The sequence below is a fragment of the Alosa alosa genome, chromosome 14 (assembly GCF_017589495.1).
Source record: "Alosa alosa isolate M-15738 ecotype Scorff River chromosome 14, AALO_Geno_1.1, whole genome shotgun sequence".
In the NCBI taxonomy this organism is placed as follows: Eukaryota; Metazoa; Chordata; class Actinopteri; order Clupeiformes; family Clupeidae; genus Alosa; species Alosa alosa.
Window position 1 is genome coordinate 4,644,119 of NC_063202.1, and position 16,745 is coordinate 4,660,863.

General features: G+C 40.6%; 2 protein-coding genes across 2 annotated transcripts in view; both read left to right on the top strand.

The window, feature by feature from the left end:
• trip4 (thyroid hormone receptor interactor 4) overlaps positions 1 to 7,815 on the top strand; it is a 47,381-nt gene extending 39,566 nt beyond the window's left edge. Inside the window, exon 13 of the mRNA XM_048262707.1 lies at positions 7,553 to 7,815. Within this exon, the coding sequence (XP_048118664.1) occupies positions 7,553 to 7,617 (65 nt within the window). The 3' untranslated portion in view covers positions 7,618 to 7,815. The remainder of the gene's footprint in view (positions 1 to 7,552) is intronic.
• Positions 7,816 to 13,488: 5,673 nt separating this feature from the next.
• LOC125307035 (zinc finger protein 609-like) overlaps positions 13,489 to 16,745 on the top strand; it is a 75,271-nt gene continuing 72,014 nt past the window's right edge. Inside the window, exon 1 of the mRNA XM_048262761.1 lies at positions 13,489 to 13,894. The gene's annotated coding sequence lies outside the window, so the exon portion shown is untranslated. The remainder of the gene's footprint in view (positions 13,895 to 16,745) is intronic.

The window sequence follows — 16,745 nt, forward strand, 5'->3', positions numbered from 1 at the left end:
CACACACACACAGATGTCTTCATTTGCCCTTGCACCGCGGGAAAGCTTCAGCTCGCCTCCCCCTCCCTCCCTCCCTCCCTCTCTCTCTTCCTCTCTCCATTTCTCTCTCCCTTCTTCCTTCCAGCTCTGCACTTGAGCTGACCGTTAAACAAGCCCTGCTGTTGCTGCTGCCTGCTCTGCTGCACTGCCAAGGGAGAAGCAGCTCCCGCCCTTAAAGCATCCCCGAGCAGGCTGCAGCAATATCTGGCTGCCAGAGAAGAGAAAAGCAGACGAGAGGAGAGGAGAAGATGGCAGATGAGACAAGTCAGGCTGAGGAGAGGAGGAGAGGGGAGAGGAGGAGAGGGGAGGGGAGGGGGTAGCAGCACAAGAGAAAAGAAGAAGAGTGCCCGCAGCAGTGTCAGTAGAGGAATTTTTTTCTCGAAGACATTCAGCTAGTTGTCAGCCCTGACACATTTCTCCCTCTGGACCGCTGCACAGATATGCTAATCCAGGGGCCTCCTCAAAATGCAGTGTACTAGATCAGGCTCAATTTATTCCCCCTGCTCTCTGCCAGACAGTTCTGTTCTGAGCTTTGCCTTCTAATGAACCCCCCCCCGCATCCTTCCTCAGACAGGAGCAATGAAATGAAATATAAGGAGAAAAAAAGCATAGCACTGAGAGATGTGGATAGAAATGTTGTGCACTCTAGCTCTTGTTAATTAATGATAAGGGAGCAATAATGTCCTGTCACTTGAAGTCCGGCATGGGTAAATGAGAATTAGTTGCCAGGGCCACCATTTCACTGCTTGTCTCCTTAAGGTAAACACAGCCTTTGGGCAGGGGACAGCATCACATGGACACGCTTGTAGCTTGTTTTCATTGATGGTCTTGATGAAATGATGCAGATGAGGAGTGAATGGGGATGGATTTTTACTCGCGCCATGTTATTTGTGTTCTCAGTAGAGACTGGATGCTCCTGCTCTAGGATCTGTGTGTGTGGTGTTTTTTCTTCTCCCTCCCAGAGGTGCGCTAGCGTTTGTCTCTGTGCTCTGGGCTCTCTCAGCTGAGAAATGGTGATGGCTTTGAAGAGATTCAGGGTCACAGCACCAGTAGTAGACCTGCCTGTCCCCCCTGTTCAGGGGTCCTTTCAGAGAGCGGGAGAGAGGGAGAGAGAGAGAGAGAGGGAGAATGGCGGCAGGTGATGAATGATCTCGGTGGAGGGGAGCAGCCTCCGGATTATTAACGACCGTTGAATTAATCTGTTTTCCCTGTTTGGTCCATTAGTATGGCCGACCTGGGTGACTGTTGAGAGATTTCTCCTCTTTGTGCATATTCCCAGGCTGTGTAAAGATACAAAGGCACTTCCTCACCTTGGGGAGGGAGAGAGGGGAAGGGGGAGGGGGGGGATCTCATCCTCTCGGTAGCTCTCTCTAGTTCAGCCAGCCTCAAACCCTGTGTGGCAGGTAGAATTGATTAGTGTCATGCCGTATTAGGGACAGGGCTGTAAATCTACTGTGTCCCTGTAGCAGGGGCGCATGTACTGCTATCCTCCTTGTATGCCTGGTCAAGCTCTTCTGGGATTCTGTGTGCGTGGGTGTGTGTGTGTGTATGTGTGTTCATATGAGTGTCCTTTTGTTTGTGCATCTTGAGTACGGAAGCAGCAAGCAGAGGTGACTGTGGAACCGTTCAAGCTTGCAGAATGTCATAACTCTGCATGCCTCCCTCCTATCAGCCTTTTACTCAAAGTGAAACATGCATGCATGTTGGTGTCAGTGTTTTAAATGTATTGACCTAGGATGGAATGTTCACAAACCGTTTTGAAATTGACATCCCTACTTAATGGGAACATATTTATTGTCGGCAATCAAACTGAACTAGCCCTCAGTGGACTCAGTGGCGTGTTATGATTACAGCTTTACATGCCAAATACACGCTACAGGAAAATACATATAAAGTAATAGCCTAATAAAGTAATAACATGTTCTTCAGTTTGATGTGTCATTACTTTTAACTAGTACTTTTGAAAACCTATCTAATGATACATAGCAAGGATCAAAGGCATTCACCCTTGTGTAGGACGAGCTTAGAATTTCACTCCACCATTGTAGAGTATTTCTGTCTGAATGTAATATTTAATAGCTCTGACATGGCTCAGGTTGTCGGTAGAATAGGCATTCCTTTTCTGAACCAGGCGCTGATCTGCAGTTAATAAACATGGATTCCTTTATGAATTAACTCAGTTGCTGACATCTGTGTTTTTTTTCCCCGGCTCTTGCAAAGCCAAAGCCTGTTGGCTACCTGAGACCAAGTGAAACCTTATTAGAGGAAGCTCTTCTTGACAGGCTCTGCCTATGCACCAAAGCCGAGCACAATCACATTGAAGCTGTCACTGAAACCTAATTATTCCCCCTCTTCCAGTGAGCTGGGGATATATTCCGCTGCCTGCGACGGAGGAGACAACCTCTGCAGAGGCTGGAAATGTAGGAAAGGAACAGACATGAGAAATGAGAGAAACACTCCTCTGTTTACCTCACTGGCACAGACCGTGGTTTCAGGCAAGAGGAGTCATTCGAAATAGCTGCAGTCACAAGCCACATATTTGCGAGGCAGAGACAAGTCAAAATGAAACAGAATTCATTTCCCCACAGAGACTGGCTTTTCTTTGTGTGAACAGCTATGCACTCCGACTAGATGATATCCTTATGTATCTTTTCTGTGCTTGATGGTGCCTTGATCTGTGTGGGCAGAGCTTTAGAGAGTGAGAGGAGGCAATTAATTTTTTTCCCCCCTCTCTCTCTATCCAGTGCCTCCTGCTTTTGTGGGCAGCCACCCCCTTTTTTTATGGGAATCTTTGTCATTACAGAGTGTCTGTGAGAGTGATGGATTATTTGGGCTGTGCCGCCCGAAGCCAGTGGGTTTGTAAAAGGGAAGCTGGAGATTGCCAGTGGAGCTCTAGCTCTGTCTGGCTGTACCACAGCCATTATTGGACTTGCTCCTTGAGCTGCAGCATGCGAGTGGGTAATAAACTACTGCACGGCAGCTCCAAACAGTGCCGCGATCAATGGGAAATCATCTTGCCGGATCGATGTCTATGCCTTCTAGATCCTGCTTCCACAGCAAAAGTGAAATCCTGGAGGCTAAGCAGCTGAGCAGAAATGGCAGCCCTTGGAGAGGGGAAATTACGCCTATGTGATGTTATCAGATGATATCCAGCAAGGTCAATGCAGAAGTGACACTTGGAATTACTTCTGTACAATTTTCCAAATGTGATGTAGATAAATACTCATCATCCACTTATTAGCAGGTTTACCAGATGAGAAAGCATTTGGCAAAACTCCTTTAATCATGTGTCCTATCTAATGAATTAATTTAACATCTTTTCACAAATTGCCCATTTACTCAGTTAAAAATTAAGCCCCCCCAAACGTTTAACGTGATTTATTGGACAGCGTGAAATCACCTTATAGTCCTCTTACGATGATCCATTACACTAAACTTGAACATTAGGGCTCTGATTTTGCAGTTTCACAAAAAATGTCCCAGTGGATTTCCTATTATTGTGCAAAGGGTGAATGATGACAGACCCCTGCTTTTGTAGATTTGAAACTTGAGGCATTTACATAAAAACACAACGCAAAGTAAGTACAGAGTAATAACAATCATTTTGAATTAGTTGGCCTAGAGTAATTTAGTTAACCCGAAACTGAAAATGATTTATTAATTTACTGTCATGCTTTCTAGTTGTATGTCAAATAATAACATCTACATGAATACTCCAGACTCATAATAACAAAAAAGAAATTATATAATCTGTGCATCATAAACCAAACATCACACATTTCGGAGGCTAACACAATTAAAACATATTGCCTTTCAACTGATGCAGTTTGGATCATTTAGTGCCATCTTTATTTTAACGTTTTGCTCCCTCTGAAATTCTATCAGCTTGTCTTTTATTATGCCAACTTCACTAACACCATGTTGAATATCTTTGACAATATGTATATTAAAATGTCAGCTTTCCTTATTTTTCCAATTCCAGGTTCACTTTTTAGTCGTAGCTCCTCTTTCTACCACCCAGATTTGTCATAGCTTATATATAGCGCATAGGTTTTGCAACAGCCTTATTTGACTATGGTAGTCTCCAGTCTTTTTCTGTGTGTGTTCTGTTCTACCCAAAACATTCATCAACACCACTATAAACTTGACACTCAAATTAGATTGCTTTATTCCTCGGCATTGTAAGTCAAAGTCCATTCTTTGCATTCACTGCTTTAATTCTCTGTAGGCAATGCCTTTCCTTGCAAATTGTTTATTTATTTTAGGATCAGAGGACACTTGATTGGGAAGGACGTTGTTGCAAACAGTGCTGATAACAGCACATCCAGCTAGACACAGCTCTGCAAATAACCTAGCCTTTCATTTGGGGTCTGGTTATTTGCTGATGGTGGTCACATGAGCAAATGAACACTGCCCTAGTCATTGATCCGATTTCCCCAGACTGTGCTGAACTGGTAGTAATCACAGGAGGTAGCGCTGCTCGGTTGGAACCAAAAGCCTTAGGGCTGGGCAGACTTGCAATTTACTGCTGGGAGCATGAAGACATCTAACCTTCATCAGCAATGTCTTGGTCTGGCACTTTAAATCTAAAATGGCTTATAGCCATTTGGTGTCAACAGCTAAATTGCACACTGACACTTCATTTTTGGGGCAGAGCACTGTAGACACTATCTAATAGTAAGGCAGAGTGCTCAGACATGAGAACTGTAATAAGATTGTCAGATCCATGTATCCATTTCATGTGCAACCACATGGGGTTGTTGGAATCAGATCAAATGAAAATGGTTTGGGGGTCAAATGAAAAACTCCATCTCTTGGATGTCGAGAAACCAAGAAATAGTTCCCAGGCATCTTTGTTGGTCATTGCCAAATAGACGAACACTGTCTTTTCGTCAGGGATAATTCCTGAAGACAGATGTCTTAATTCCTGAAGAAGAAGATCTACTGTTATTGTGCAGGCACCTAAATGTTATTTAGGATATGCACATTTCTGTGACTGAGAATTATGGTACAGTGTTTTAATGGGTGGCCAGTCACTGTTTTAATGCTATATTTGTGCATTTTATAGTCATAATGTGTCATCGTGTGTGAAACTATTAATTCAGGCAGCAAGAAATCATAACATGTGTATGCCTTATAGGCTATTCTTATCATACAGTGTACATTGTGCCTGGGAAGAAACAAATCTTCAGACTCTCGTATTTGCCAAATATCAAATATCAATTGGTATTGATAAATCTCCCAGTGCCTTTTCTTTTGCCGTGTTCTGTGCACTGGTGGTGGTGAGTTTGTTTTTACAAAGTTAAGTTCACCCGTGGCTTACTGTACTGTTTTCAGTGCATTGATTAGATATGATAGCTTTGTTTTTCATGCATTGAGAATACGGTGGGTAAGCCAAGCAAGTATAGAAAGCCACAAAGCCCACTTCTTTCAAAATGTCTGCTGTGGGGCCAGTCTTTGTGTGATAACACACCATCTTAAAGTTTTATGAGATTCCCCAGTCTTTCTTTTTTTGTTGTAGGGTCTTGTTGTAATATTAGGCTACATTTTTGTTCCAAACAAGATTTTGCAAATTGTAGAAGGCTACTTTGCTTTCAGCACAGTACATTTCTGTGTCCACCTGCCTGGGTACAATATGGAAACTGCCAGCCTTCAGGTACATCTCATGCAGCCTTGGAAGATGAAGCATGTGTGGAAAAGCTGTAAAGAACTGTGATTCTTTTTGATTCTTCAGTTCACAAATGTGCCAGCTGTTTGCACTTGCACAAATCTCTTAAAGGTGCTTAACATGGGAACTTGAATAAAGTGAGCCAGCACATGTGCTCTCTGGAATTGGTAACTGTTTGCTGGAGAAAAAAATTGCCAGAGTAATGATTGTGCTTTAAAAAAAAAAAAAAAAAAAAAAAAAAAAAAAATATATATATATATATATATATAGAGTAGTTGTATAGTAGCCTGGCCATACCCACCTAAATCTCCTTTCAGGGAGATACTAGTCTGGAACACCATAATTCACTAGTTTCCATCGGTCTGTAGAAGACCGGGGCCAATAGGCTAAGTGACGAGAGGGGATGACGCTATAGTTTCGAAATCGAAAGTGGCTGTGGTAAACGGTAGTAGCTCCTGCAAACATTAAAAATTGCAGATGGAAAAATGTGTACATTTATTAACAGCAAAGGTAGGCCTACGTACATTGTGTCCTGACTGCTGATGCTGTTTTGTCAGTTTCTAAAGTTTAGGCAAAGTAGGAAGTAACGTTAGGAATCCTTGACCAATGTGATTTGTTAGGCTGGACCAATGTTTTCAAAAGTTAACGTTATGTCGCCATCAAGCCTATCACTATGCTAGTGCTTTTGCAATTGCAATCACAAAGTGAATGAGTCTGGTTTTTAAACAGGCTAGTTGTATAGTGTAAGTCAAACTTCAAAACATTTTAATCACAAGGATAAACAAATGACCTGGATTGCACCTCTTAGAAAACCTTTCAAGAAATCACCATCTTCAATAGGATGAGGAGGAAAACACAACATATCAGGATGGTGGAGAGCAATCCCTTTGAGAGCTATCCCAAAACCTTGCATTTTGTGTTAAGCTTGAAAATGAGTCAGCTTATTTGTTGAATGGTTTATTACTGTGGCTGAATATTGGACACTGTAGGCTAAATATGAATTTCCTCTCACCCAAATATGAATAAAACAATTTGTCGGCCTATTGCTCCAGCACAGTAGTGGAGTAGTACAAGATGAAAAAAAGGACCAAGCAGTGGGCCATTCCTGTAAAGCCTTAAGTCTTTCTGCTTGGCCCCAGCATTGCTGCTCATTGTATATAAAAAATCAATCTATTTACCATATGTGACTTTTCTACCCACTGTGGGTCTTCCTCGGCTGGAATCTTGTGAGAAATGCAAATGTTAAAGGGACACCAGGCAACGTTTTCGTGTTAATTAATCATCTTCATAAGTCGGTATATGGTTAAATGACTCATTACGGGGCGAATGAAGGCTCTCTCACCCGCCCCTACTGCCTGTAGGAAGAATATCCCACTTGCAAGTTTGGTGTATCCTACCCGCCAACCGAAGCAGGATCAGTTTACAGCACAGAGGCAGGCTAACGAAAACGCTAGAGATTGTTGCAAACGTGTGTATAATGGCAGAGCAGTGAAGAAGCAGCAAAACCCTTGACGGAAGATGCAAAGAAAAGGAAAAGAGCTTCAGACCGAATGAGGGGGAGTTTCGTAGAGAAAAAGCATCAGGCTTGCCTGGTGTCCCTTTAAGATATGTTGTTCCCATGGCTCTTTGTAGCAGCAGAGCTGCGTGTTCCTCTTGCAAACCAATTGTGGCAGCTCGATTTAGAGCCTGTGTTTGGTGTCAGCTCGTCACAGATTTGTGGGGGCTTTCAACCTCCTGATCTCTGTCTTGACTGATCTTCAGAAAGGACACACTGCTCCTCTGAAAGGCTCTTGCTTCATAACTCTTCCTGCCGTCTCCCCTCCCCCCACCCCTTCTCTCGTTCAGGGAAGTTGGAGAACCAGTACCATCAGGCTGCAAAAAAAGGGTTAATACCATCGGCCGCAGAATGACCAGACCAGGGCAGAACAGAGGCTGATGAGTCATCTAAAGGACATCCGTGTGATCACATGGGAAGAACACTGGCCCCTAGCCAGCAGTATTAAGTGTTGGCTTCCTCCATTTAGGGGATTCATGACATGAGGAAAATAAGTGTTGTAAGATATGTATCTTATTGTAATATAAATAAAAAAAATAATTCTTGACTTGCATTGGTTTGTCTATCTTTGGTTTCTTTGTTTTCTGCTAGGCTAAACCATTTTGTAATGCGGTTTGGCAACTTTGATCTATCTATCTTGATATCCACTGAATGATTTTCATCACTTTGGAAAGGTTACTGGGAGAGTCCCCAGAGTGACATAAAATGTGAACATGAAGGTGATGACTAAGATGCTATTAAAGGCAGTTTGGTTCCACTTTTTATTTTGGCATCAATGGCTGTCAAAAACTAGACTTTTTGACGTCTAGATGCACTAGACTTCTCTAAAACATGGCAGGCCAAACTATCCAGTTGTCACAGGGGCAATTTAGTTTCAGAGTCAACAATACTGGTTTTGACACACACCGTAATTTGAAGGCTGCAGGATAGACTTATTATCGCTTCTAAGTGATGGGGAGTTAAAAAAAAAAAAGGCTTTTGTGTTAGACTGTGCACCTGTGAAATATTTTTTTGTTTTTATCTTTATGTGGCTTGCAGTCTTTACATAAATATTTAAGTTGTTTCATGAACACTGATGCGTTCTATGCAGCATCAGATACTATACCGCATTCCTTCCCTGCAGGTCTTTAATTAGTCCATACGCCTCCTGTGCAAAGCTATTCATAATTAATGTCTGTTCCAGATAAACAGCACTTCCAAAGCCCAAAACAGCATCTGAATGGCCACCACATGGGAGCCTTTGGTCCCGACACTCAAGATGGAGAGAATCCATCGTCATGGAACACTCATAAATGGTAGCATAAATGTAGCATCTGTTAGTCCCGTTATACAAATGGAGGTAAATTAAGAAAGTTATGTGCATGCACACATTTGCTATGTTGAGTCATTTGAACACCTTGCATCTCTATCTTTGTCTAAACAAACACCATGTAGACCATTAAACAAGTGACTTGAATGGGGAAAGGATCTAATTATCGTGACAAAAGGAGCTGTGCTAGCATTTAAATGAGCAAGCTCAAGGGCTGGTGAGCTTTTTCAAAGGCGAATGAAGTCTCACGGATGGAATGCAAGCAGCAGGTCTTCCTGTTCTCAATTAGCAGTTTCCTAGTAGGCAACCCCCCTCCCCAAGGAAAAAAATGCTCACTGTTACTCAGGCATTTGCTCTCCCGACTCTGGAGGAGGAAGGGTGCAAAGAACTGTACTTCTGGCTGGACACACACACACACACACACACACACAGTACCATCTATACAGAGAAGCAGTGCAAGATGACCACAAATAGCTCTTGTCAGAGCTGAGAGAGATCGCTGTTTACTTGTCTTAAAGAAAATATATTAATGTTAAATACCAACAGTTAGTGATTTAGGAATTAAGCACATTGGCACATTGTTTATGAATTGCCGTGTCAACACCATCATCATCTATAGCAGTTCTATTAATGCATGGGATAAGACCTGGAAATAGGAAAGGAAACCTCAATATTTTAACTACTGCATGTTTAGGTAATGTGTTTTTTTTTTTTATTAATCTTTAGCAGTTTTATGGTTTATTTATGTTTCTGAGCATCTGGCTGCAGTTTTGCAAGAGGTCAGACTAACTAGTCAGTCTCAAAATCAAAACTAACCACAGATTTACCACCTGTCTTTTAACCAATAATGGAGATTATAGAAGTGACAAAGAGGATTACAGGCGCTGTAAACTCCACTCATGTGTCTTCAAGCACAAGAATGTCTGGCAAGCCACTGAGTTCCTTGGTCAGGAGAATGAATAATGTTTAAGAGCTGAATTTAACATTGATGACAAGGGCAGTGTGAGTTTGAAACTTGTTTCACAATCCCAAATCAAACTCATTAATAATTTTCATTAATTAATTTTCATTAATTATCCACATATTAATTTTTATATATGAATGTACTTAAAGAAAAGTAAAATGTCCACAAACAGATCCCTTCAAGCAATTGCATACAACAATGGGTGTTCTAATGTGTTACTGCATTGTAATAAGCTTCAGAGATTATTCAGATGGTTTAGAAAATGTGTTTTTACCCATGTGTACCTAATAACGATAAGCCGTTTTCAGTGTGAAGTGGGCCATTTGCCTTTTCAATCAGTGATTTTGAAGGCTGTCCATAGCTGACTGTCATCTCGACATGACATTTTAAGACCAGTGCTAGGACTGATTCACTTTGTCACAAGACTCTGAAGAACCATAACAAATGTAGATGTTGTACCAGTTGTACAAGTGTTGAAATGAAAATGTGTTATTGACGTCCTTACATATCTTTCAATGGTTCTTTTTTCTGCCACCGCTAAACAACAAGATAAAGGTACACTATTCATTTATCTTTATCTGATGTCCAGACAAGGACATCAATCATTACAGACTGTTGACAAACTAGCTAATGGCAAGATTTCTACATTGAACCAAGTCGGCTTTAAACCATATCTCAGAGAACATGTTGCTAAAGTCATTAACAACCCCATCCAAATGCAGTTCTAAAATAAGAGAGCAATTACTTTCCAATACATTTTATTGTCATTTCAATCATATACAGTACACAGTGAAACCTCCGGGACCAGGGCTACATTACAATGCGCTCTCTACAAACAAGGGCTAAATAAAGTGCAGCTGCCTGAAGTGCAATACGTGTAGACAAAACGATTAAACAAAAACAACAGACAGACAGAGCATGACGGACTTGGGGTAGTTAATCTGTCAATTGGATCCAACACATAGAGCATGAAAGATGTGGACATTTTTAACAGATGATATCAGTGATTTTCCAACAGACATTAAATATAAGACATATGTGTCTCTGACACACCAAATTGGGCTGAACCAAGTAGATATTGCAGCTTTTCAATCAGATGCCTCAGAGCTAGAGAATCCTCTACGGTCTTTGTCTCTGCAATGTCTGTTATTCAACTTTTATATGAGAGTAGCTTCCTTCTGAGTGCCAGTGCTAGCCGCAAGCATGAATTTATAAAGGAAACAGGAAGGTGTAAGACAGCTCTGCTTTGCTGGCTGCATTCACTGTGTGAAAATGATCCCATTAATTCAGTTTTCCCTCAGCCACCCTGTTCCTGTTGTATCTGTTTGTTATTGAGATGATTTCTCTCTGTCACGTCAAAGCCAACATTATCATATTCATGTTGCTAGGGCAACCAGCACTAAAAATCTCCTTTTGCCACCTCACTTGAAGCAAGTAAACAGCAGAGGTTGTCTCTGGTAGGCTAATACATGACAAATGGCATGACACATTTGCTTGTAAAATCTTCCTGCAATACACTCTAAAAAATGCTGGGTTGAAAACAACCCAGCCGCTGAGTAAAATGGGGTCCAACACAGCATTGGGTTATCTTAACCAAAGATTCTAGAACAGAGCTCTGTTCTAGAATCTTTGATCTTAACCAAGCAAATTGAGTTACTAAATTTAACCCAACAACTGGGTTGAAATTTAACCAATATGTTGGGTTATGTTGACACAACTGTTTAGTTAAAGTTACATAATGTTTGGGTTATGTAACTAAATCCCCAAAAACTACTGGTTGATTTTTAAAATACTCTGCTTGTACAAACTGTTAATAACTCAAAGTTTGTATTTACTTACTTTAAAGTCACACCTTCTGTTAACAGCTTTAGGCCTGATATAAACAGTCTATATTAAATGGCCATCAAAAGCCATGCATAGATAGCTTTGATAGTTTTCTTTATTTTTGAATAGATAGCCTTGTATAAAATGCATGTGATACTTCCATGAAGGCAGGCAGATTACAAAGTCCGTTTTGGGGGTCAGCCCTGTCAATCAAAGAAAAAAAGAGTGCATTTTAATCACTGTTAGCCTACAGAACTTTATATCAAGACTTGCATGAACCATTACCAGTGAATGATATTGACTGACATAAAAATCCACCAGGAGACAAATTATTAGCGCAACACACTCGGAAACCATGACCACCTAATATTATGGAGTTGTTTTAAACATAAAACCGATACTAGCCTACAAAACGTGCGTTTATGTCAGATGAGCTTGATAACGCTAACATTACCATTAGCCTAACATTAGGCTGACAAACATAAGTTAAGCAGTGCTAACGTTAGCTAGCTAATGTTAATACATTATTCAGTTAGTGAATCCAAGTTAATGTTACCACCAAGAACCACCCAGTAAGTTACATGGCAATAATATGAGGCTACCCTAAATGATTTAATAAGATGTTGTTTGGCATGATTATTATCGTAAGTTACGTGTTGTGAAGAGACTACTTCGACTGTGTTAGCTAGTTGACAAACGTTAGCCACGAAGCATATTTAATTAGCATAAAGTTTCCAAGTCTGCTAACGTTACCTACCAGCTGCTGGTATGCTAATTGTAGTTCGTTGTAAAAGTTCGTTTTGTTTCTGTTCAGCAGTTCCTACCCAGTGAATACAGAACTATGTTTTTATGAGTCTGTATTTGTGTAGATTTAACATTAACAGTAGCTAATATTAGCTGTAATGACACCTGCTAACCTGCTTGAAGCTGAACTAAATGGCAGGCAGAATATTCCTTGATATCACGAAGGGTATGTCTCTGGGTGGACTTTTTAAATCCGTCTGGAAAAAAAATAAATAAATAAAAGCAGATACATACCTTCCGAAATCACCTGATTTCCATTGCATGTTGACAGCTGCTGGACTTGACGGTTGAAAGAATATGCCTGCCTGCCGATTTTTTTTCTCTCAACCTTCAAATAACTATGCAGCTGTGTTGAAGTCACCCTGGTGCTGGGTAGTGTACTCCACGTCAGGTGGGGGACAGGAGGGAGCACAGCCCTAAACTATCAACCCAGCAGTGATAAACTATCAACCCAGCAAGCTGGGTTACAGAAATTACCCAATATGAGTAAAAACAACCAAATAAAATGACCCAACAGCCTCAACCCAGCTTTGGGTTGAAAAAATAACCCAGCATTTTTTAGAGTGTACCTCTGTGGTTGCTCTCCTATTACAAAAAAACTCCTCTTCAATGGAAAGAGGTTGACATCTGTAGCCTATTAATCAGTTGGTGCCTAGCTTATATAAATCAGTTGAAAAACAGCCTACATACTTGAAGAAATTAGAAAAAATGCTGATTTGTTCAATGGAGCTCTTGTGGTGGAGTATATAGGCCTATGTTTGACAACACAAATGTCATGGAAGATTAATTAATTTGCTAATAGATTACAGTATGAAATAAATGAAATGGAATTAAGCCTATAGGCTACAGAAAGCAAATATTAAAAATAAAAACTTCTTTAGCCTTTTCTAATAACAACATTCTTCGTGGAATGGTTAGATCCCTCAATTAGGCTACTTTCCATCTCCATAAGTTTGGAAAATGTTCATCAAAGAGCCTTTTTAAAAGCAGCAATGATGGCTATCCTTTCAAAAGGCTCTAGACAGATAATACTGTAAAAAGATGTTGTGAGGGTTTACTCTAGCAAGCTAGAGTTTAAGATTTAAATGCATGTTCATTTTATAATGTATAGTTTTTAAAAGTTTGAAATGTTATGTTGTTGTAATTGTTATTAACCTATTGTGTTTTTTTCATGTTATTGGTTAAGTAAGTTTTGACTGTGTTTGTTTGCTTTTCAAGTGAATAGCCTAGGTAGCCTAGGCTTCTAGCTACTCAACTCCAGTTCCGATTCTTCCTAATGCCGTTCTCCTTCAACGGTTCAATCCAACTGGAATCTTTTCCTGGATTTCGTGGCACTCCACTCTGCCTCTTGGTTACATTGTATCCATCTCTAGTGCTGAAAGATATACACGGTCATCAAGAAGATACGAGGAAAGGCAACCAAAGGAAATAACATGTTTTGGAAATCGTCTCGGTATTGGATTTACTGTTGGGAAAAATAAGATCGTAAACTTGAATTTCGAGAATATGTCCATTTTAGCCGGTATTTCCATTTTGGAACGGGATCCTGAAGTGTGATGGCTGCAGTCCAGTGAATTGCTGGCCTTTCCTTTCTCCTGCTGCTGGATGCCTTGGGAGTACAACGGATTGTGGTGGTTTTTATCAGCGAGTGTTTATAATTCAAGATTATATATACTTTCAGTATTTATGGAATGTACATAATACGTCGTTGGATTGGGGTTAGCAAGTGGGGTAAGTGATCATAGAAATGATTTTCGCCTACGTTATGTGAAAGACAAGCCACCCTGCTAGCATTGCCTAACTACTATTTTGCGTTAGCTACCGCGAACTTGCTATTTTGCTAGCTGGCCAGCTACAGTGCATGAACAGTCTTAAGCTCTTTGTTTAAGGGTCCCTGAAGTTGATTACAGCATGCTACATATTCCAGATTGAGCAATATTTTTCACAAGAATTACATCAACTCATTATAAACGAGTCTGTTATTCTAAATGCAACACAGCACTCGTGTTTTCACGAGAGCAACGACTAACTTAGCATATGACATGATCATTTGATTGACTCTGAAGGCATTGTCGACACCGACAGCTAGTCAGATAACGTTAGCTAGACAGCGAGCAGTGCAGCTAACATCAGTAGTTAGCTAGCTAGCTTGGTGGTGAAATGGTATAATCTTCCTCACTGTATATATTAGCCTCGGAAGCTAGTATTCTGTATATAATAACACAACAGTACGCCAATGGAAATGCAGCAAGGTCTCTCACTTGGCCATTTATGATATATTTTGAGCAGACTAACGGTTTATGTCAAAACAAGCTAACTGTAGCTCGCTAATTAACGTTAGCAAGCTGGTCACACAGGACATGTGTTGGGTAGCCTTAGGGCTCACGACACATTGCGAGCCAGTTCAGTAACTGTTGTGAAGACACTTCAGAAAACGAGTATCAGCCATGGTGGTGAAAAGTATCCATTGTAAGTTCGTGTCAACGAAATGTAGCGTTAGTTAATTTGGTTTTATTCTCTTAGCCAAGTTTCGCGGTAATCATTTCAGTCGCTAGGTAGCCATCTCAAATGAACTTGTCTTTAGGCCTTGCTTCCCGTGAATCGGGCATGTTAAAGATAGCTTATGTTGATTAGCTGCTAGCTGGGAAATGGGACAACGTGAGTGCAGTAAGTTAGATAAACTAACTGCATAAATGCATGGCCATTGAGAAATGTATTTAATTCACCTGTAAGGGTATATCATTGCCTGTTTTCGAACTAGCACCAACTTTAGCAGCTAGCTTTTTTAACGTGCTAGCTTTGCCAAAATAGCAATGCCAGTTAGCCATGTTGAGAACATATCTGTGAGTAGCCTACTATTCAGTTAACGCTACGTTGACTGTGGTTTTTCATATGTCCTATACACTTAATCATACACCTCGGTGTCTGGTATGTATAATATGTACTTTTTCCTGATGTCTAACTGTCACATAAAACTTCAGTAAGGTCGCCAACTTGCGTTAGCAATTCAACACAAACAAAGTCTGTTGTCCAACTGTCTGACTTGACCTGTAGGTTACCTCAACTCTCAGAGCAACCCCATTTGTCTAGTTGGCGTCACCGATATTTCTGCAGGTGGATTGAAATTCAGTTTATGTTGTAGTACGGTTTAATCGCCGACAATATAAAATCACATCTCGACAACAGATACTGGTAAGATTTAAATGATCGAGTTGCTAGATAAACTGTGAGTCCGTAAATTGATGAGTAATACCAGCAATGCCACGCAGTTAACGTTACAGTTTACATTTCCTGACCTCGAATCTGGGAGCACGAGTTTAAAGGCTCCTAATACATTATAATAGGTTGTGCCCTACCAGCATGACACAAACACATTGTTTTAGAACAGTTGCCACACTGTGTAACAAGACTACCTGGTTCTATCTGATATTTTGACATAAGGACACATGGCTGAATAGATCTCCTGGGGTTGTCAGGCAAGAGCTCATGGAATGAAGTGGTAGCCTATCATTACAGTACTTTTTCTGATGAAAATGTTAAATAATTATGTGAGTAAATCAGCCCTAATGACTGCTTATTGGTTTGTGAAGGTGATATTATTTGAATGTGCTGCATTTTACCAGTATTACTCGTATAATATAGGCTATTAGCCGAATTGGCTAATAAAGCATCCTATTGAAGGACTTGAGTTGCATCAGGGAGATGCACCTTCATTCTCTCAGAGTCTCAATAAATTCATCCCTGTGTGACCTAGGTGGATACCATTATTATATCTTTTCAGAACAATATTTCTGACACAATGACCGTTGCCTTTGAATGCCGTCTGCTTGTGCCACTGGAAAAGCATAGCACATTTGGTTAGTGCTGATTGAGCATCTTTTAGGCTAAGGTTTATCATTCATGCACTTTAAGTCATATTGAGGCCAATGACACATTAACAATGCACTGGTCTTAGTAACGCTTTCTACCAGCCTTATAGAAATTGAGAATGTTCGATTTTAGCCTATGCTGAGGCCAAGTTATAGCCAAATGGAATAGGCTAGTAATGTGGAGAGATGAGTTCCCCATGGAGTTTGACAATGAATTATTGACACATTATTCAGATATAAATTCTAACAATGTCATGTCTTCTTAAAAAGTAATGGCACCGACATGGTGCAGCCAGTGCAAACTATGTTGAGTTGGAGTCATGTTTAAGTAGAAATAACTGGAGAAAAGAACAGGGCCTATATTTTACAGTGGTGCCACAGCTTATAGCCTGGTGTAATCGTTGTGTTTGAAATTAAGATGCTGCAAGAGATGCTAGCCTTTCTTGTTAAGGTCCACAACACTACAGTCCACAAGGTGTGCTTATGCAAAATAATTAGCTGGCTGGCAGGAATGCCTGTCTGGACATCTGTGATGTAAACACCATATTGTGACATTTGAGTAGAGTAGTGGTTTCAGATCTTATTTTTTTCTGAATATACCTCACATCTTACATTTGGTTCAGTTTCTTTCAGACGTCTTGATTGACTTACAGATCCCAAGCCTCGCCCCATTCACTATGTCACAATGATGCCAGCCTGGAATCTGTCAGTAC